The sequence below is a fragment of the Rousettus aegyptiacus genome, unplaced genomic scaffold (genome assembly GCF_014176215.1).
Source record: "Rousettus aegyptiacus isolate mRouAeg1 unplaced genomic scaffold, mRouAeg1.p scaffold_m13_p_16, whole genome shotgun sequence".
Lineage (NCBI taxonomy): Eukaryota > Metazoa > Chordata > Mammalia > Chiroptera > Pteropodidae > Rousettus > Rousettus aegyptiacus.
The window spans coordinates 19,598,590-19,616,854 of NW_023416291.1; the positions used below are offsets into that span (position 1 = coordinate 19,598,590).

General features: G+C 47.8%; 1 protein-coding gene across 2 annotated transcripts in view; it reads left to right on the forward strand.

The window, feature by feature from the left end:
* The window catches only part of TMEM131L (transmembrane 131 like), a 132,358-nt gene extending 122,408 nt beyond the window's left edge, over positions 1–9,950 (forward strand). For both annotated transcript variants that reach the window (XM_016144603.2, XM_016144604.2), the window contains 8 exons: positions 6–172; positions 1,223–1,408; positions 2,539–2,617; positions 3,738–3,820; positions 5,647–5,767; positions 6,806–6,897; positions 8,456–8,595; positions 9,539–9,950. In XM_016144603.2, coding sequence (XP_016000089.2) covers positions 6–172; positions 1,223–1,408; positions 2,539–2,617; positions 3,738–3,820; positions 5,647–5,767; positions 6,806–6,897; positions 8,456–8,595; positions 9,539–9,814 — 1,144 coding nt within the window. In that variant the 3' untranslated portion in view covers positions 9,815–9,950. The remainder of the gene's footprint in view (positions 1–5; positions 173–1,222; positions 1,409–2,538; positions 2,618–3,737; positions 3,821–5,646; positions 5,768–6,805; positions 6,898–8,455; positions 8,596–9,538) is intronic.
* Positions 9,951–18,265: the final 8,315 nt, after the last annotated feature.

Consider the following 18,265-nt stretch of genomic DNA (forward strand, 5'->3'; position numbering starts at 1 on the left):
TGCAGGCCTTCTGAACAGAGTGAATTAAAACTCGCGTGCGGTGAATTCGAAAGGTCCGAACTGAGCAGGGACATCGATGTGAGAAACTGGTGTATAGAGGAAACCCCTGGGGAAATGTGCAAAGCAGACGCCGGCGTCGGAAGGAGCTTACCTGCTGCACAGAGGGAGGCAGGTGTGTAAGATGCCGAGCTCCGGGCGGTGGTGCCTCTGCTGGAACTCGTTTCCTCGAAGACGTTTCCAGTGCCAGAGAAGGGGTGTCTTGATGGCATTATCCCTTTCTGGGTCACTTAGCTTACTAAAGCCCAACCGGGAAGGTGTCGGGATGAGGCGGGAACGCTGACTCTTTGGAGTCTGGACAAGCCCCTAGTGTCGCCCCCTCCTCCCTCCCACCGCCACTCCATCTGGCCCTCGTCGGCTGCCCTCGTGCAGATCGCCGAAGGGACAAGTGTTGCTCGTCCTAAAGAAGATACAAGTGAGAGTGAGAACAGCGGCTGTTCTCACACACCTGAGCCAGGTGGTTCCTGCAGAGCCAGGCCACTGTCCCACCCAAGGACTGCTGGGCACGTCCCTGGGAGTGGGAGGGAGAGGTCCAGGTCCAGGGCAGGGCAGAGCATGGCAGGAGGCTACATAAAGGGCCACTGAAGTTGGCGGCACATGTTGGGTCCAAGGCGGGGGAGGTGCGATCTCCAGCCCAGCGCCCACTGTCCCAGACACATGTCCACGGCACACAGGCCAGTAGAGTGAACGGGTTTCTGTCTTCTCCTCCCATTCATTCCCTTGACACTTGTATTGGGTTTTGGTCTTCGTAGAGGTTCTTCCCACTCACACATATATATACTTTGAAGTTCTTAGTAGATATCTTAATAAAAGAGAGGGGGAAGTTACCTACAAGTCTCCTGTTAATAGCGTAGCCTCAGTTTTCTTGATAGAAGTGTTTGTTATTCCCAGACCATTTTTAGATCAAGGTTATCATCGCTATTCACAAGCTTCGTTGCCCATCCCATAGCAGAAGAGACGTAGCTTGTCCTACTGTTTTCTTAGACGCCCGTCATTACTCTCAGTTAGCATCTTTTTTCTCATCAGATGAGCAGGGGTGGCCGACTGCATCTGAGCCTTGCCTTCAGGATCATGCCTCTCCCTTGACTAGAAATGGCACCAGGTTGAAACTGGGTGAAACATGGCCCCCGTGCGTGGGTTCAGCTCTGCTCTCTTCTTCCCACAGAAGGTTACTTCCAGCAGCCCGGGAAGAAGTGTGTGGAGAAGTCTTGCTCGGAGTCCAGCTCGGACTGCGGCAGCTCCTCGGGAAGCGTGCGTGCCAGCCGGGGCAGCTGGGGCAGCTGGAGCAGCACCAGCAGCTCAGATGGGGACAAGCAGCCCGTGGTGGGCCCTCGGCACCCCCTGCCAGCCGGTGGGTCCTGGGGACGAACCCGGGCACCGCGCCCTGGCCCCTCCGACCAGGAGTGACACCTGTAAAAGGTCTCGTCCGAGAGACCAGAGCACTCGTGGCTGTAAGAACCTAGACGAAGTGCCCGCGTGTGACTTCAGTCCACCTGTCTCGGCCTTTTCGCGTCATCGGCCCCTCCCCCCAGGAGCCTGAGAAGCCACTGTTTCCTGTGTCTCACTGTGTACTGTGCATAAAAATAAGATTTCCTCAACTCCCAAGAAACAAACCAGTCCTGTCCCCTCGAGGGGACAGTGTCTCCCACGTTGAGAGCGTAGGGCCATAAGTGAAGGGGGGTACTCGGCATTCTGTCGGTAATGGGGCTGGCTTTCTTGGCCAGAGGAAGCTTGGTTTTCATAGCCTGCACCGAGCACAGCTCCAGCCACTGCTGAAGACAAGGCTTGTCTAAGGATGCTAATGCAGTTGACTTAAAAATTTGGTAGTTAGCATTAACAAAAAATGCAAGTACCATTTTGTTTGGAAGGGAAAGGCTGACAGAAGGATGATAAAAATTTGAAGGTTATGTATCAGGAAAATGTCCCTAATATAATTAATGGCATATAAGATCAAAAAGGCAAAATAAACAAAGTATGACCCCAATTTTATACATATATGTATACATAAAAGAGATGGTAAGGAAATATACCTAAATGTTGATAATGATAATATAATTGCAGGTAACTTATATTTTTCTTCTTTAAACTTTTTATAGATTTCTTACAGTGCACAAATATTTTTATAAACTTGAGGGGTCTATATATATATATATATATATATATATATATATATATAGCAAAATTTCTTTCATCAGAAAAATCCCTATTAAAAACTTAAATGGTTAACAGTTTCAGCTTTTTCTCCATAATTAAAACATTATTAAGCCAAGATTAATAAATTTAAGTTTGGGGTTTTATTAAGTCTTCAATGAAAAGATAAATTACTTAAAAACTTGTAAAAATTAAATCACCGAATGTGTGAATATCAGTTTAAACAGATAAATCTCTCAGTAGGGGTTAGTGAGATTAGCCATCTGCATTCTAATACTGTAGTTGAATTATGCCTGTAAAAGTCTGTGATAATTTTTTGTTTTTATGTAGGAGACGCCGTGTCACAAAACAACTTCCCTTCAGAAACCCCCATCTCCTTGAACCTTTGTCATAACATCTGCAATCCCACGTAAGATTTTAACTGTCCAGTTCTTCCAGTATGTGTTATGTGCTGCATTCTCTATTGGCATGTTTCTTCTTTCTACTTGGTTCTGCAGATTCCAGCATGAAAACTTTTATTATTTTTATTTTTAGGCGAGACAACCCTTGGTCGACCTCACAGATTGCAAGGACCTTGTCATCTTAAAATCCCTTATTTTTTTATTTTTTACACCTATAGCACCTGGTCTTCCTAGGTGATCTCCCATCACCTAGGCCCGACCCTGCTTAGCTTCCGAGATCAGACGGGGTCAGCCGTGTTCAGGATGGCATGGCCGTAGACCCTGAAAACTTTTTAAGGATGCGAGAAAGTAAACTCTGATTTTACTAATAATTCAGCAGGCAAGATCCTTCCAAATGAACACGGTCCATGTGAGGGTGTCTCCGGGGTCACCAGTCCTTTTCGGAATGTCACCAAGTTAGAAAGCCCCACATCCTGAATGCAGGGAGAAGAAAGCGTAGTTATTATAAGGAAGGACATCATTCACCCTTTGCTGGGACCTGAGATAAAGTTAGGCATTGATGATTTAGGAACTTTTGCAAGAACCTAATAGATGCCACATGTTTACAGTCGCACGGCATGACGACAGCTTCAGCGTCGGACAGAGAAAACAAGCGCCTTTAACTGAGTGAGAGAACAGGAGGGTGTGGGTTTCAGACTGAGGAACGTAATGAGGTTTCTTAGGCGCTGGCCGTGTTCTGAGGGGACAGGAGGATGTCATTAAAATTGAACTGGGGAGTTTGGGAAGAAGAAAAAACTCAGCCAGAGACAAAGAAAGCTCTGTGTAAACGGGTTTTGTTCAGGGTAGAAGGTAAACCAGGGATTAAGAATTGCCACCAGCTGGTAGATATGAAACTGCAGGTGACCTAAGTTAAAATTGTTTTGCTGTTTATTAAAAAAAAGACTTTGCTGGATCTTGGGGATTTAATATTTCCCAACCCCTTTCCTGGCTGGGTGCTGTTACGTCTCTAGTATCTACTTTTCTTGGGGGAAGAATTCATGTAAAAACTCAGTCAGACCTGGGTATACACACTCAGTATTTCCTTGTACAGAAAAAATCAGCAGATCTTCATTTTCTCGTTTTCCGCAGAGAGGTGCATAATCTCCCACAGTATGCAGAAGCTCCCTGTCCCAGCCTTCCTGCTGGGCCTGCAGGCCTCGAGGAAGACAAAGGTGAGTGAGGTGCCTTATTCTTGCTCCGAACGCCAGCCAGGCATCTGCGTTGCACTGTGCACCAGCAAGTTTGAGATGACAAGCAGGTCGTGTGCAGCAGGGCCATTGCCCCAGCACCCTCGTCGCCACGTCACTGGGCTTTTGTGCAGCGGGAAGGCACCTGCCTCTGGACCGGCTTCGTTAGGGGCCTCTGACCTCAGCTGCCCCCTCTGCTCTGACGCTGCGCTCCCTCCTGCGGCCCCTCTACCCGGGGCGGGGGTACCGCTGCGTTTAACTCACCTTTCTGGGTCTGAGAAGGCAGTGGTGGCAAGGCCAGATAGAGAGCGTCCCACGGGTACAGGCCCCACGTCTTAGCCTGCTCGGTTTTCCTGTCCTTCCCCCCCTCGCCTCCCTGCCCTGGCTCAGAAGCCCGTTAACCCGCTGCGCCATCTTGGCAAGCAGCCTCACGCCTGCACCAGGCTGGGGACCAGAAGCCCCGCTCCTGTGGGCCTCTTCCAGCCAGGGGAGGACAGCAGCCCAGGAGCCTAGAAATGGGGGGCCCCACTCCCGCCTAGGACTCTGTGGGAGGTCCACTCCAGTTCCCCCTCATGTTTCTTCTCTTCGTTTCTTTGCCTTGGTCTGTGTCTGCCATGTCCTTCTAGTGCCTCCTTCCTCCCCAGCTAAGGTCGGGTGAGCCTGGTCTCGCTCTCCATGGTGCCGTTTAGCTCTCACACGTGTACGTGCCTTTGCGTTTGTAAATTATGCCGATGCAGAAGCTGCCGTGCACAGTGGAGCAGGGCAGCTCCGCAAGCACAAGGCTCCCGTGTTGTTCCCTGGGTGCGTTTTGGAATCGCTGTCAAATTAGCAACGGAAATGAATTATTTGAGAGTTGGATCTAGTAACTAGTCTAGGAAAAGTAAGCGTTTTTGATTTTAAAAAACCCGAAGGTCGGTACTTGGCTGAGGCAGGATTTGGCTGAGGCTTAGATGGCACTCCCTTTTCCTTGGAGCTGATAGAGAGAAAATTCAGTTAACGGGAAAAATCAAAACCTGTGTCAGAATAGATTCTTCTTAACATGTCATTCTGTCTCTGTATTTGTTGTCACTCGGAATGAATTACAGGTCATCTAGTGTCTTCGTCTGCGTTTCTATGCCTGTGCGTTTCCAGTGCCTTTCTCCTCGTCCTTGTCAAAATCTGCAGTTACCTTTGGATCACCTGTTAGAATCCTCGGTTAGGCCCTAAAGTCACTAGAGACGTGACTTTGTTCTCAGTCACTCCAAAGCACTGGTCCCGCCCTTTTCTTTTGGTCTGTCACCCCCCCCCCCACACCTGCGAGCTTTAACTGTCGCCGGGCCTCGGCTCCCCCCTCCCTCGTTACACTTGCTTCCTTGCCTCCTGTCCCTTTACTGCAATCACCTCCCGAAACCTCAGGCTCATCTCGGGTGGATCAGCTGTCCGCTCGGTGAGGCCTCCGACGGCCCCGTGTCTGTCGCCACAGCGCGTAAACTGGCGGCCGTGCTCCGCGTCTCACTTCCGTTGTCTGCTCACGTTTGCCACTGTGTCCTGGGTGGCTTACAGCAGGCAGGCCCTTGCAGAAAGTAGGTCCTCAGACACTTGTCGAGTCATTAAAACCATCTTGTGGTAAAGCTTAAAGCAATATGTTCTGTTTCCGCTTTATGTTCTGAAAATCCCTCCTGGAAGGGGCCTGGAAGGGGCCTGGAAGGCAGCCGTGCTCGGCGCGTGTGGGTGACATGGGGCTGTTGTCTGGAGGGAAGGGATGTGGCCGGGTCCTGCAGGGAGGGCTGAGGCGGGAGAAGGGGGACCAGAGGCCTTGTTCTCTTCCTTAGGTCTTTACCCCCCTGGAGACCTGTGGCCCGCGCAGCCCATGTGTGTGACAGGTGGCTTCAACTGCGCTCTGGAGAACACTGTGCCCAGCCTGATGCAGGGACCTGCCCCGGTTCATAACAGGTACAAGGTCTCTTCTCAGACTGCAGCCTGGCTTAGCCCGTGGGCATGCGGTGGGACTCTGAGTCCCATCTGTTAGCTACAGAACCGTGAGCCAGGCTCCCATCCCCTGCTACCTTAGCTGGCTGCTGCCACCTGCCTGGAGTTACATCGTGGTGTCTTTGAAAACAGCAAACCAGATATGAGAGAAAACACCAAAGGAGATAAAAGTAATATGGCCAGTGACCACGTCATTACTTTTCCTTTTTAAAATTGAAAACAATGATCGTTCATAATTCCTACTCCCTCACAGAGCAAAGATTCCCACTTTTCCATGGTATTAATCTCGAACACATTTACGTTTTTAAAAGATCAAATGATTTGAGTATTAAAAAATAGTTACACAATGGCAGTGCCTTAAATTTGCTATTGGATATTAATATGTTATTGAATTATGAAGACTTGAGAAAACGTTGATATCTGTGTTTAACCACAGAATCCATTTGAAGGTTTGTTCGTTCGTTTGTTTTTTGGTGGGGGGAGCAGTTCAGCTTATTACAGCTGCATTTCCTTTCTTATTTCCATAAGAAGAATCCAATTTGTAATTGTGATCAAAGTATCATGAATCATAGTCTTTATAGTTGTGATTTTACCTACGGTGTGTGCTGGCCTCGCTCTGACTAGAAGGTGGACATTTTCATGGCAGAACGTGTTTCAGCCCTTCAGGTGTGAGCTAAGATCCTCCAAGGTAGACCAGTTGTTCCTCCATAGGGCTGAGAAAACCACAGCCTTGGATTCTGCCTCTGGTTTAATTTAACCAACCTGGTTATGAAGGAATTGTGCCCCTGGTCCGAGCCGTCTGTCCTTCCATGGTATGTTACTGGTGACGAGCATTCAGTTAGTAAGGCTCTGATTCTGTGACTTGAGAAGGTACATCTTTTATTTTTCAGAATTGAGGACTCAGGAGCAATTAGGATGCTGGGCAATAAAATCATTTCCTTCCTTCTTCACTTGATCCGTTGACATCCAGTTTCTGAAAGGAGACCTCTTGTTTTTTCGTAGCAGTTTCATTGATTGGAGTGCAACTTGCGAAGGCCAGTTCCCCGGTGTGTACTGTCCATTGGAGCCGAACGATTACAATACCTTTCCAGAAGGTAAAAGCTGCCCGAACGATGCCAGTGCCACACTTTCATTCTCAGAAAGTCAAGGCAGGAAGGATGTAGACTTAAGGCACTAACTGCAGAAGAACGTGCCCTTTAAAAGGAAAATTAGATATAATCGATATACAGAACATTAGTTTCAGGTGTACAACATAATGATTGCATATTTGTAGGTAGTGCAAAATGATCACTAAGTGTGGTGAACATCCATCACCGTACATGGTTCCTGACTTTTTTTCGTGCGATGAAAATGTTTAAGATCTGCTCTCTGAGTGACTTTCAGATATGCAGTGCAGTATTGTTAACAGTCGTCACCATGCCGTAGATGGCATCCCCAAGAGTTACTTGTTTCATAACTGGAAGTTTGTGCTTTTAACACCTTCACTCATCCACCCGCCGCAACCACCAGTCTGTCCTCTGTATCCACGAACCCATTTTTGTTGTCGCTCGTTTATTTATTTTTGTTGTTAAGAACACGCCTTTTAACAGCGAATGGCCTTCGAAGTGACCTTCCAGGAGGCTGCCGGGTGCCTTTGTGTGGGTCTACTCATGCATTCTGCCATATGTAATTTTATGGCCTGGAAAAGCCCTGGCAACCTGGGTGTCTGGGGGCTTCTCCAAAAAAAATAACCCTGATCAGCTGACTTCTTCAAGGAGAATTGGGTCGTTTGGGTTTACGCGGACCTGCCACTGTGGATTAATCCTCTGGGAGGCTGGGCCTTTAATGGTTGGCTCTTCTTTTTAGGCAGGAAAGTCCATGTGAAATAGGAACATTTATCTTTTCCTCAACGTGTCCTGACTCCTCTGCCCTTGAGTAGGGCTGCAGAAGGAAGGAAAGGAGCTTTGGGGGGAAATGGTAGAAAATGGTAGATGCCTGGGCTCAGTCAGCTGCGATAATAAACAATAAGAGATATGAGATTTCCCTGATAACCTGGAAAGTTTTCTTATTGTACATTACAATATGATTTCTCATACTGGAGCCACCTTTTCCGGGAAGGAATAAGTGGTATGATAGACGTTATGCTAATGTGGATTTCGATACATGCATTGTTCCATGCTAACCACAAGAGGGTGCTGTGGCGACTTACTTTCTATGCTTATGAGGCTGGTGTTTATTATCCTAGCTATGAAGTGCCTAGTTTCGTTTTGCTTTTATCAATGCATGTGTGGTATATGTGCAGGTGGCTGAGGGTAGCATGACAGGGAATAAAAGAAAATTTTAAGGACTGGTAAGACTCTTGACACTATTCAAATCCTTAGTAGTAGTTGAGTGGATTTTGTATATTAGAGAGATTCCATCACATTATTAAATACAGAACATGAAGCCCAGAGGAAGACTTCCTCACTGAGGGCTTCCCGGCTGATGTGTCTGATTGATAGACAGTTTTAACCTTGACTGACAGTGAAACAATCCCCTTGGTCCACACAGAGTAAGTATTTTATGCCTGTCTTTAGCTTGTTAGTATAGTAAGGCCTTGAAAGCTTTTTTTGCTGAGAGAATTCAGTTCTCGCCTTAATGTTTACCTATGTTGATGTCTCTTGTTCTTTGTAGAAAACATGAATTACCCCAATGGCTTCCCCTGTCCTGCTGAAATTCAGACAGAGTTTATTGATCACAACTCGCAGTCTACCTGGAACACCCCACCCAACATGCCGACTGCCTGGGGACATGCTGGTCTCATCAGCTCTCAGGTCAGTGCTGTCCTGTGCTGTGCCCTTGGGCGACTCCATGTTCTTTCTGTGGTTCTTTAATCCTGGTCTCACTTAGCTGTCGAGTTGGGTTCGGATCAGCCAAAACCTGGCTTGTGTCCTTTAGATCAGGGGTCCCCTCAGTCCGTGGCCTGTTCCTAAACCAGGCCACACAGCAGGAGTGAGCAGCCGGCAAGCAAGCGAAGCTTCATCTGTATTCGCAGCCGCTCCCCAGCACCAGCATCACCGCCTCAGCTCCACCTCAGATCGTCAGGCATGAGGTTCTCATAGGACCACTGGTCCCTGGTACCAGAAAGGTTGGGGACTGTTAGTTTAGATCATAGAAGCTCAGGCTAGCACCCTCTGAAGGAACCAACATGTAATCAGCTTGCCGACATTGACATTCTAGCCACTTCCAAACTCCACCAAGGAGTGATGGTTTGTAGGTAAAATCGAATTTGGGCCCAGAAGCCTTTTGTGACACAACGGTGTTTGTGTGGGTGGCCCTGCTGACCTTTTCATCCTTCATAAGAGATGGTCTGAAAGTCGCAGGGAGGTCAGCCAGTGGCCGGTGACTAGGGCCGGAGGGATTCCTGCCTGCGAATACTTCCATGCGATTAAAAGCCCGGCGCCCCCTGGCCCGTTCACATCCACTCAGCACTTCTTTTTTGACGGAGGGCAGTTGACCTGTGGGTCCTTCCTCGGGTTGAAAATAAGTTTATCCAGTTAGATGAGGATGTCATAACCCTCCTCCATTTGACAAAAATGGAGTTGAAAGCAACCCAGGTGGTTGGGAATAACCTAATAACTTTCAGGTGGCTTAGATGGCTATCATTGTGGAATCCACTGATATATATTCAACCTTGACACTGCTTTTCTAAGGCTGCTTTTTTATTTTTATTTTTTAAAAATATTTATATTTTTTCCCTTCTCATTTATACTTCAGCCCTACCTCACAAGCACCCGAAGCTTATCTCCCATGTCTGGACTTTTTGGTTCCATCTGGGCCCCTCAAAGCGATGTGTATGAAAATTGCTGTCCCATCAACCCCACCACGGAACATTCGACCCACATGGAAAGCCAGGCGGTCATGTGCAAGGAATACTACCCGGGCTTTAACCCGTTTCGTGCCTACATGAACCTGGACATATGGACTACGACGGCCAACAGGAATGCAAACTTCCCACTGTCTAGAGACTCGAGCTACTGTGGGAATGTATGAGAAGAGTTCGATTTTTAAACAATGTGAATAAAGAGGCTTGTGTTTTGATGACTAGCGTAAACTGGTTCTTGAGATAGATGATGACGTTGGTGGATATTTTGGCACTTTTATATGGAAATAAACTTTTTTAATGAAATCTGGGTGCTCTATTTTTTTGTTTTCAACCCATCACAAATCAGTGGTGGAAACTAAGCATCCGTATGTCATGCTCAAGAAGTATGTCGTCACACATGCCCACTGTTCAGAACAAGGGAGGCTTCTAAGAAGGTGAGACTTGAGAAACAAGTGGCTGCCATGGTTGTCCAAGCCGCCTTCGGCCTCGGAACCCCCAGGGAGCTCGCAGCCAATGGAGCTGACCGGGTCCCATGCCCAGAGAGTCCGATGTCGTCGACCCAAGGCTCGGGCTATCAGGATCTTTCCCCCCACCCCCACCCCAGTTTCTCCACTGAGTGTAACGTGCAGCCAGGAAGGAGAACCACGGTCTGCGAGAGCGCCGCTAAGCGACTGGTCGCCTGCCTGAATGAGCCCTGCTCAGGGCGGGGCGCAGCCGCGGCTCCTTCTGGCCCTGGTGTCCTGGCTGTGGGCCGAGGCAGGGAGCCTGGCACTGCTCCTCCTGCTGGTCCCGCCGTCAGGCTCGTTGGCCGGAGGCAGTGCCAGCAGCAAGGACATCCATCGGTGAGTGCTGGGTTTCCCTCTCGGGGAGCAGCTTTGCTCCAAATACAAGCACTCGGTGGGGCGAGGCGGCCAATGCACGTTTGCTGCACTGGTTTGTACCTGCGTGGCAGTGATTTTAGCAATCCCTGCGATGGTGCAAGTACCTTTTGGCGTGTGTAAACTTTGAAAACAGTTTTTAACTTTTAATAAAAAATGGCCTGTTTTTACATTTCGTTTCATCTTCATTGGAAATTCAGCAGGTGAGATTTTTTTTTTTGAGCGGTGTGCTAGGCGTGCTTGCTTTGAGTTCATTTCTCTTGCCGCGGGTGGGTGGGGGCAGGGACAGGCCTGGCAGGGGTACGGTAAACCCGCGACTGCCCTGCAAGCATGCAGCTGCTAGAACGTCTCAGGTTACAGAGATAGAACCCTGATTCAGGTGAAGCAGAATTCCCCCCCCCCCATACTGAATAATGTTAAAAAATAATTTAGGTTTTAGACAGAACCAAAAGAACTGAAAGCAGGGACTCGAACAGATATTTGCACACCCATATTCCTAGCAGCATCATTCACAAAAGCCAAAAGGTGGAAGCAACCCAAATGCCCATCGACGGATGTATGGGTAAAGAAAAAACGTGGTAATACATGCAATGGGATGTAATTCAGCTTCAGAAAAGGAGGGAAATTCTAATATACCACAACATGGACTAAGTAAAATAAGCCACTCGAAGGACGAACACCAAATGGTTCCACTTATGTGAGATCCCTCCTGTAGTCAAATTCGTAGCAGAATGGTGGTTGAGGGAAGGGGAAATGGGAAGTTAGTATTTAATGTGTATAGTTATAGTTTGAGAAGATTTGAAAAAGTTCTGGAGACGGATAGTGGTGATGGTTGCATAATGTGAATGTACTCTATGTCGCTAAGTTTGACACATAAAAACAGTTAAAATGGTAAGCTTTGTGTTCTATATGTTTTACCACAAAACGTAATTTAGGTTCATTTGAAAAGCCGCAAAGCATTTTTAGTATCAAATTCAAGACTTTCCCGCTGCAGAGCGTATGAGACAGATACGTGTTCTACTCAGTGTAATTACTGATCTCACTTACTTCCCTACTTTCATTGATCCTTCAATTCCCCATCGGGAAAACAGGAGAAACCCAAGTTTTTCCACTCTACACAAAAGAAAGGAAAAATCGTCACATTAACTGGGATATTAATCTTTAGCCCTCAGTGTAAAATCAGTGATAGGGAAACCGGAAGTTTTTATTCATTTCGAATATTTACCAAATGCCTTCTGGGAGCTACGCCCTGTCCCCGGAGCTGTGGGTATAGCAGAGAACAGGACAGACAAGGTCCTGCTGCCCTGGCACCTGCCAGAAGGAGGGACAAGGAAGAAATAAGCAACAGAGTCGAGAATGCTGTGGCGGCTGCTGCATGCTTTGAGGGCAACTAAACAGCAATGCGATAACCCTGGGGTGTGGCAGCAGGTGCTTCAGGGCAATCAAAGAAAGTCTGTGGAGGCTGTAAATCCTTTAACAACAAGAGAGAGCCAGCTGTGCCAAGGTCAGCGGGCAAAGCTTTCTAGCGGAGCAAAGGGGACGGGCCACAGGGAAAGGGGCCGCCTCCCTAAGGCCTTGTAGGCAACTGAAAAGAGGATGGGAAGACATTGGAGCGTTTTAAGAGAAGGGACGTTATCTGATTTGAGTTTCAAAGAAATCACTGGCAGCTGAATGGAACAAGGGAGAACAGGAGTAAGGAACGCCAAACGCCAACTCGGAGGTCATGGCTTCAGTGGAGGTAGGTGATGGGTGTGCGGCCCGCGACCATGCCGGGCGATGGGGTGGGGTTGAGGGGGCGTAGGAAGGCGAACACCCTGCTTGGGCTTTTCAAGCCGGGTCAGAGGTGCGACTAACCCAGAGGAAGAGCGTCTGGGGAGGGTCTGGTTGGAGCAGGAGAGTCGCGAAGTCCGAGTTGGACAGTGTGAAAAACCTTATATGCCCAAGTGGGTAAGTCCCATGGGTAGCCACACCTACAAGTCTGAAGCTCAGCAAAGTTTAGAGCTGGAGACACCCACGGGGTCGCCCTCAGCCTATTCAAGCAGTGGGCGTGAATGAGGCCTCGGGGGGAGGAGAATTGTAAGCACCGAGCGTGGGGCCCCCGTGTTTAGAAGTAGAGCCAAGGAGGAGACAGTGGCCGAGAGATGGAGCAGAAGCGCTGATGAGTGGGAGGAAACCAGGAAGCGGAGGGGTCGGTCGTGTCGGACGCTGAGGACCCGGTCAGACGGGAGAGCGCGAGCGCCGGACTGGGTGAATGACTCACTGGTGTCCCTACGGCATTGCCGAGGGGGGCATTGCCGAGGGGGCGAGCTGACGAAAGGCCGAAAGGCCAGGAGGCGAGTGGCAGTGCTTATTAGTCTGCCTAGTGCGAACGACAGACGAGCATATTCATTACAACATTTAGGATGGCGATGAGCTGGAAATACAAGTTCTACGATATATCCAAATTATAGTACATACGGATGTACTAGGAACACTGATAAGAAGCCTCTAAAAATCATTGGAAGAGAATGACATGGGCAAAGAGTAGGATAAAAAGAGGATGAAATCGATCCCACGTCGCCACCCACCGCCCCACGATCCGTAGGTGGTGTGGGATTGAATTCATTTTCTTTTTTTTTAATCTTTTTTGTATTGTCTATTATCACTCCACCTCCCCCCAAAAAACTTTGAATTAAATCTTAAGGGAAAGTATATTTTACTTAACAAAGGGGAGAAGTATGTTAAAAAACAAATGCTAAGGTCCTAATGAAATTTTCCTCGTGCTATGAAAGGACATTATTTAAAGGCAAAAGCAAAGTGAAACTTTCACTTAAGCATTCCCTAATAAAAATCCTAAAAAACGAGGTATATAGTAATTACCTGGGCTAGGATTAAACACACATAAGAATCTTTAAATACCCACATAGCCAACATATAAAATGCAAGGCCGTATATTTACAATCAAAATGCTGGACAAGCAGTGTTAAAGCCAACTTAGTTAAAATGCATATAATATTTATGCGAACTCAAATGAACATTTCAAAATAGTTATTTCGGTGTGACCCAGACGGTGCTCATACTGGAATCCAGAGAAGATGTCAGTGAAATAGAGTGTATTTATCTTTTATGTACATAGAATGTATGTCGTATTTATAAAGGAAAACTCTAGAAACAAAAAATCTTTACCCAATATCATTTCTTCTGGTTAATCGTATGTTTATTCATTCGCTGTAGACGTAGAACTTATTTAAAACCTTTTAAAAATTGGAGGAACAGACTAAGCATTAGATAGGCTACCACCCTGGAGTGAAAAATGACCACTGAGGCTGGAATTCAATATTAAAAACAATTCCTGCCAGGAAAGCAGGGAGCAGTACCGGGTTAGGCCAGGTGCCCATCCATCGTGCAGTGTAGATCCACAGAGCTACTGCAGAGAGACCAACCACTTGTCTGCTTTCCGTATGATGTATTACTGAATTGTACACTTGAAACTCATCTAATTTCATTAACCAACGTTGCCCCAATCAACTTAATTAAAAAGAAATCATTAAGTCAGAGTAATGCGTCCAAATCCGGAATTGCTTCTGTATTGGTCGAGGTAGGCTAGGTTATGCTACGGTAACAAACTGATCCCCAAACAGGCCGGGACAACTGTCCTCTGATGTGACTCAGCAATCCAGGCCACCGTGTCCTCGCGACTGCCACCTCCACACGGGGTCTCCGCGTTTCTCACTACAGAAGGAGGTACCTGGAGGACTCGGCCCACTCTTCCGTGCTCCACCCCGTCACTTCCACTCACAGTCCACTGGCAAGGACTCGCCAGGTGGGCAGGGAGGCTTCCACGTGTCAGAAAAGAGTAGAGCCCGCTATGGCCGAGCACTACTAGTGTTTTACCACACTCACACCGGTGAGGGTTTCTCTGTTCCTCCTCTACTCGAAGAGGTGTTCGTGCAAACCCCAGGGCACCGTGCAGGGCCTGGGCATCCCCCTGGGGGAAAAGACCCAGAGAGCCAGTCTCACTTGAAACCCTGCTGTCTGGGCGGTGCCTCTGGAGTTCCTCAAATTCCCTGCGGTGCCTGGCACACACCCTCTTTGGGGGGAACGAGGTGCACGCCACAGCGACTGGGGTTCATGTCCCTGCTCGGAGCCCAGCCTGGCTCGGCAAACCCAGTGTTCGCTCCTTGCGTTGCCTTTCAGACAAATAAAATTTAAGATCACAGGCACAAATACATGTCAACTGCCGAACAGCTATTTAAAAACAGTTGGCCAGAAACTAGCGTGCCTGAAGCCTAGGTAGCCGTGAAAGGGGTCATTGCTGCAGGAATTCCAAAGCAGAACTTTGAAATATAGGTAGCGGTTATACTGGAAGTAAAGTGGTGGCTCCCTGACGGGAAGTGAAAGTCGAATCAAGTTCTTTTGGGGGAGGAGGTAAAGGCCGAAGCAGTCTTGAAGCTCATGGTTTCGCACACTGGCTGAGATGAGGAGGACGTTCAACACAACTGTGGGATATCGCGCTAGCCGTTGACTGTGAGGCAGGCTCCGGGGCCTGGGGAAGCTGGATGCTTCAGGAGGCGGTAGACGGGCAGGAGTGAGAAAAATCAAGACTAGGCCAGTGTGGTGGCAGGAAGTGGGTTTGAAAGGCAGGTTGAGAAATGTTTCCAAGAACGAGGGCTGTCAGGACCAGGCGGGGGGAGCTTGGCAGTGTGGGACGTGGCCACGCCCCTGGAAGGCAACACCAGATGCCTTTTCTGCCACCCGACCAGAAATTTTGCTTAAAAACGGCGCTGGAGTTATGCCCACAGCAACCGCCGTCCTCTCTCTACTTCTCCCTCTCACTGGTTACCTCCTTCGGCCCTGCACCTTCGAAGGCCTTACACAAGACCGATTTTTATATCTATTGCGGGCTCTTTCTCTGCTTTTTACGTGGGAATACCTTTATTGTGTGTTCCGTCCATTGAGGAAAATATGGATAGCCGAAAGGAAAAAATGAAAATCACTGGAATCCTACCACCCACTGAGAAGCACTTAACATTTTGGTATGTTTCCTTCCAGACATGTGTGTATGTGTGTATTTTCACGGAAATGGGGTATACACAGGATTCTGGCATTGCTTTCCTCAGTTAATAGTCTGTGAAAAGCCAGACTTGTTTCTGAATGCCCATGAGACATTTTACTGGCATTTCACAGTGCGTCAACACCAAGCTTATCACTGTTAATCTGTCCTAACCAAAACCTATGCCTGAGTTTGTTCATTCAACATCTTCGAGCCCACAGTAGGGTTCTATGCACTTGACGGTTAATAAGTCAGCCCGGACACTCTGTTTTCCAAACCCTCTTCACTTTTAATTGGTCACTAAATAGTGCAATTTCAACAAATATATATTTCATGTGTCTTTACATACCTTGTGTGTAGCCTGGGCCCTCATGTTTGCTCATTCAATGAAACTGAGCCTCTGTTATGTGCCAGACCTTGATTTTTGCTCTGGGCTACAAAAGTGAGCAAGGTGGGGGTGGTCCCTTCTGCCATGGGGCTAACGTTCTAGGGGAGGAAATGACCAATCGATATACCCCGAAATCTAATGGCTTAACACCACAGCATTTATTGTCTTGCAGTTTCTATGGGGCAGGAATCAGGACAGACCTGAGGGAGAGGGAGGGAGAGGAAGAGGGGGAGGGGAAGGCAGAGGGGGAGAGGGAGGGGAGAGAAAATGAGAATCAGTCTTGAGAAAGGGAGACGGAAGTCAGTCTTTTAGGACATAATTCAGAAGTGACATCGCATCACTTTGCCGTAGTCTGTTTGTTAGAAGCAAGTCCACAGGGCCTAGCCACACTCACAGGGAGAGAGTCACACAAGGGCATGAGCGGCAGGAAGTGGGACCCTTTGGGAGCCATTTTGGAAGGCTGCAGACCCCTGTCCTAAACAAGACAGTTGCAGATCATATTTAGCGTTAGGGAGGAGAGAAAATGAAAGGTGGGCAGAGCGTCTGGGAGTGTTGGGGGAGGTGCTCCTGAATGAGTGGACAGGGAGGACCCTGTGAGGAGGTAACAGGCAAGCAGAGACCTAAATGACAAGACAGGGCCCATCTGGGAATAGCCAGGCCTTCCACAAAGTGGGAACAGGAAGTGAAAAGTGGGAGAGTGAGCTCTGCATGTCTGAGGCAGAGAATGGAGGCTAATAACATGGAACATGGTGACCAAGAGAGGGGTGGGTGCCTGCTGAGGTGAGAACCTACAAATCATATGAGGTAAATGTTTTCTGTATTTTGAAATAATGAGTGACCTCCCTAAGATGACACAGCTTAGAAGTGATGTAGCACTTACAAGCATTTGAACTTGGGTGTATCTGATGCCAAAGTCCATGTTTTTGCCACACCAGTACTTTGTGGTTCATTGTAGAATCCACCAGAAGGAAGGGATATTGAGTCATCAGCCACCCCAATGGCCCAGGACTGAGGAAATGACGAGGATGTAAGACTTCCAGGGCTAAAACCAGAATTATCTTAAAGAAACCGTGATAGTTCATCACCCGGATGTGGAAACAGGACCACCGTGCTCTCTGATGTGACATTAAACCCAGGCTGAGCCAGCAGCCAGGAATCAGCTAAGTGAAGATTGGCTATTGAGATACTACATCTTACAATGCTGAAAAGTAGTAATAATTATAAGCATAAAAATAATGAGTGATTTTAGTTTACAGACTACTTTTCACTTCTGCCACCTAATTTACTCTCTTAACAACCAACCTCTTAAAAAGTTAACACTCCCAGGAGACCCGGGCCCAGAAACACTGAATGGCACATCTGAGACCGCCCCACCCAGTAAGGATGGGGCCGCAATTTCCTGTGGCTTTTCATTCTACTACCCTTGCTAAAAATACCTATTTGTACAGTCCTTCACCCATTGAAGGTGTGGACACTCTTAGAAAAGAGTAAATTGTTATTCAAGCTCTCACCTTGGAGACATGCAAATGCCACACAATAGATGTAAAAGTCAGCCAATAGAATGTGGCCTGTGGGTTTAGATGACTGAAGTTCAAATACTCACTGTGCTTCTTACAAGCTTCTCTAACCTCTCTGAGCCTCTGGTTGCCCATTTGCAAAATGGGGCTCATAATATTTTCATAGAGATGCTAAGAGACTTCTGCTTCCGGCGGCAGGCTGTTCACATTGCCCCTCTTGGGATTACTTGCTCAACTTATTTCTTCCCCAGAAGACTGAGTTTCTCGAGGGCAGAGACCATGACTGTTGTGCTGTCCATCCTAGCAACTCACACCACGCCTGATAAAAGGACACGCTGGGTAAACATTTGTCGACTAAAAATATATGTCTAACACCCAGTAGGTGTTCATAGTTATTGCTCCTTGCCCATCCTCCTTTCTCGACCATACCTTTCTAATTGGCTTTCTGAAGAGATGGGTGTGTGCCAAGCAGGGGGCATCCTCAATACCATAGAAAGTTCAGGTCCTCCACAGCAGTCATTTTCACTTCCTAAAACTGTGATTTCTGTGAAACGTTATTATGCAAGAGCAGAATTTAATGTAGTCACTCGCCAGACGGCCTGGGCAAGACAGAGTTGCCCTGTACCAGTTCTTGGCATAGCTGAGTTGACAAATTTTATGAGGTTTAAAACAGAACAACTTCTGTGTTTCTTTGAGTGCCAGGAAAAACTTTCTCAACAAAATTGTCCCTCACTCTTGGAAAAGGGGGCAATGTCTCTTTCTTTCCCAAAGCCAAGCTCCACGTCTCTCTCTCCTCTGCGAAG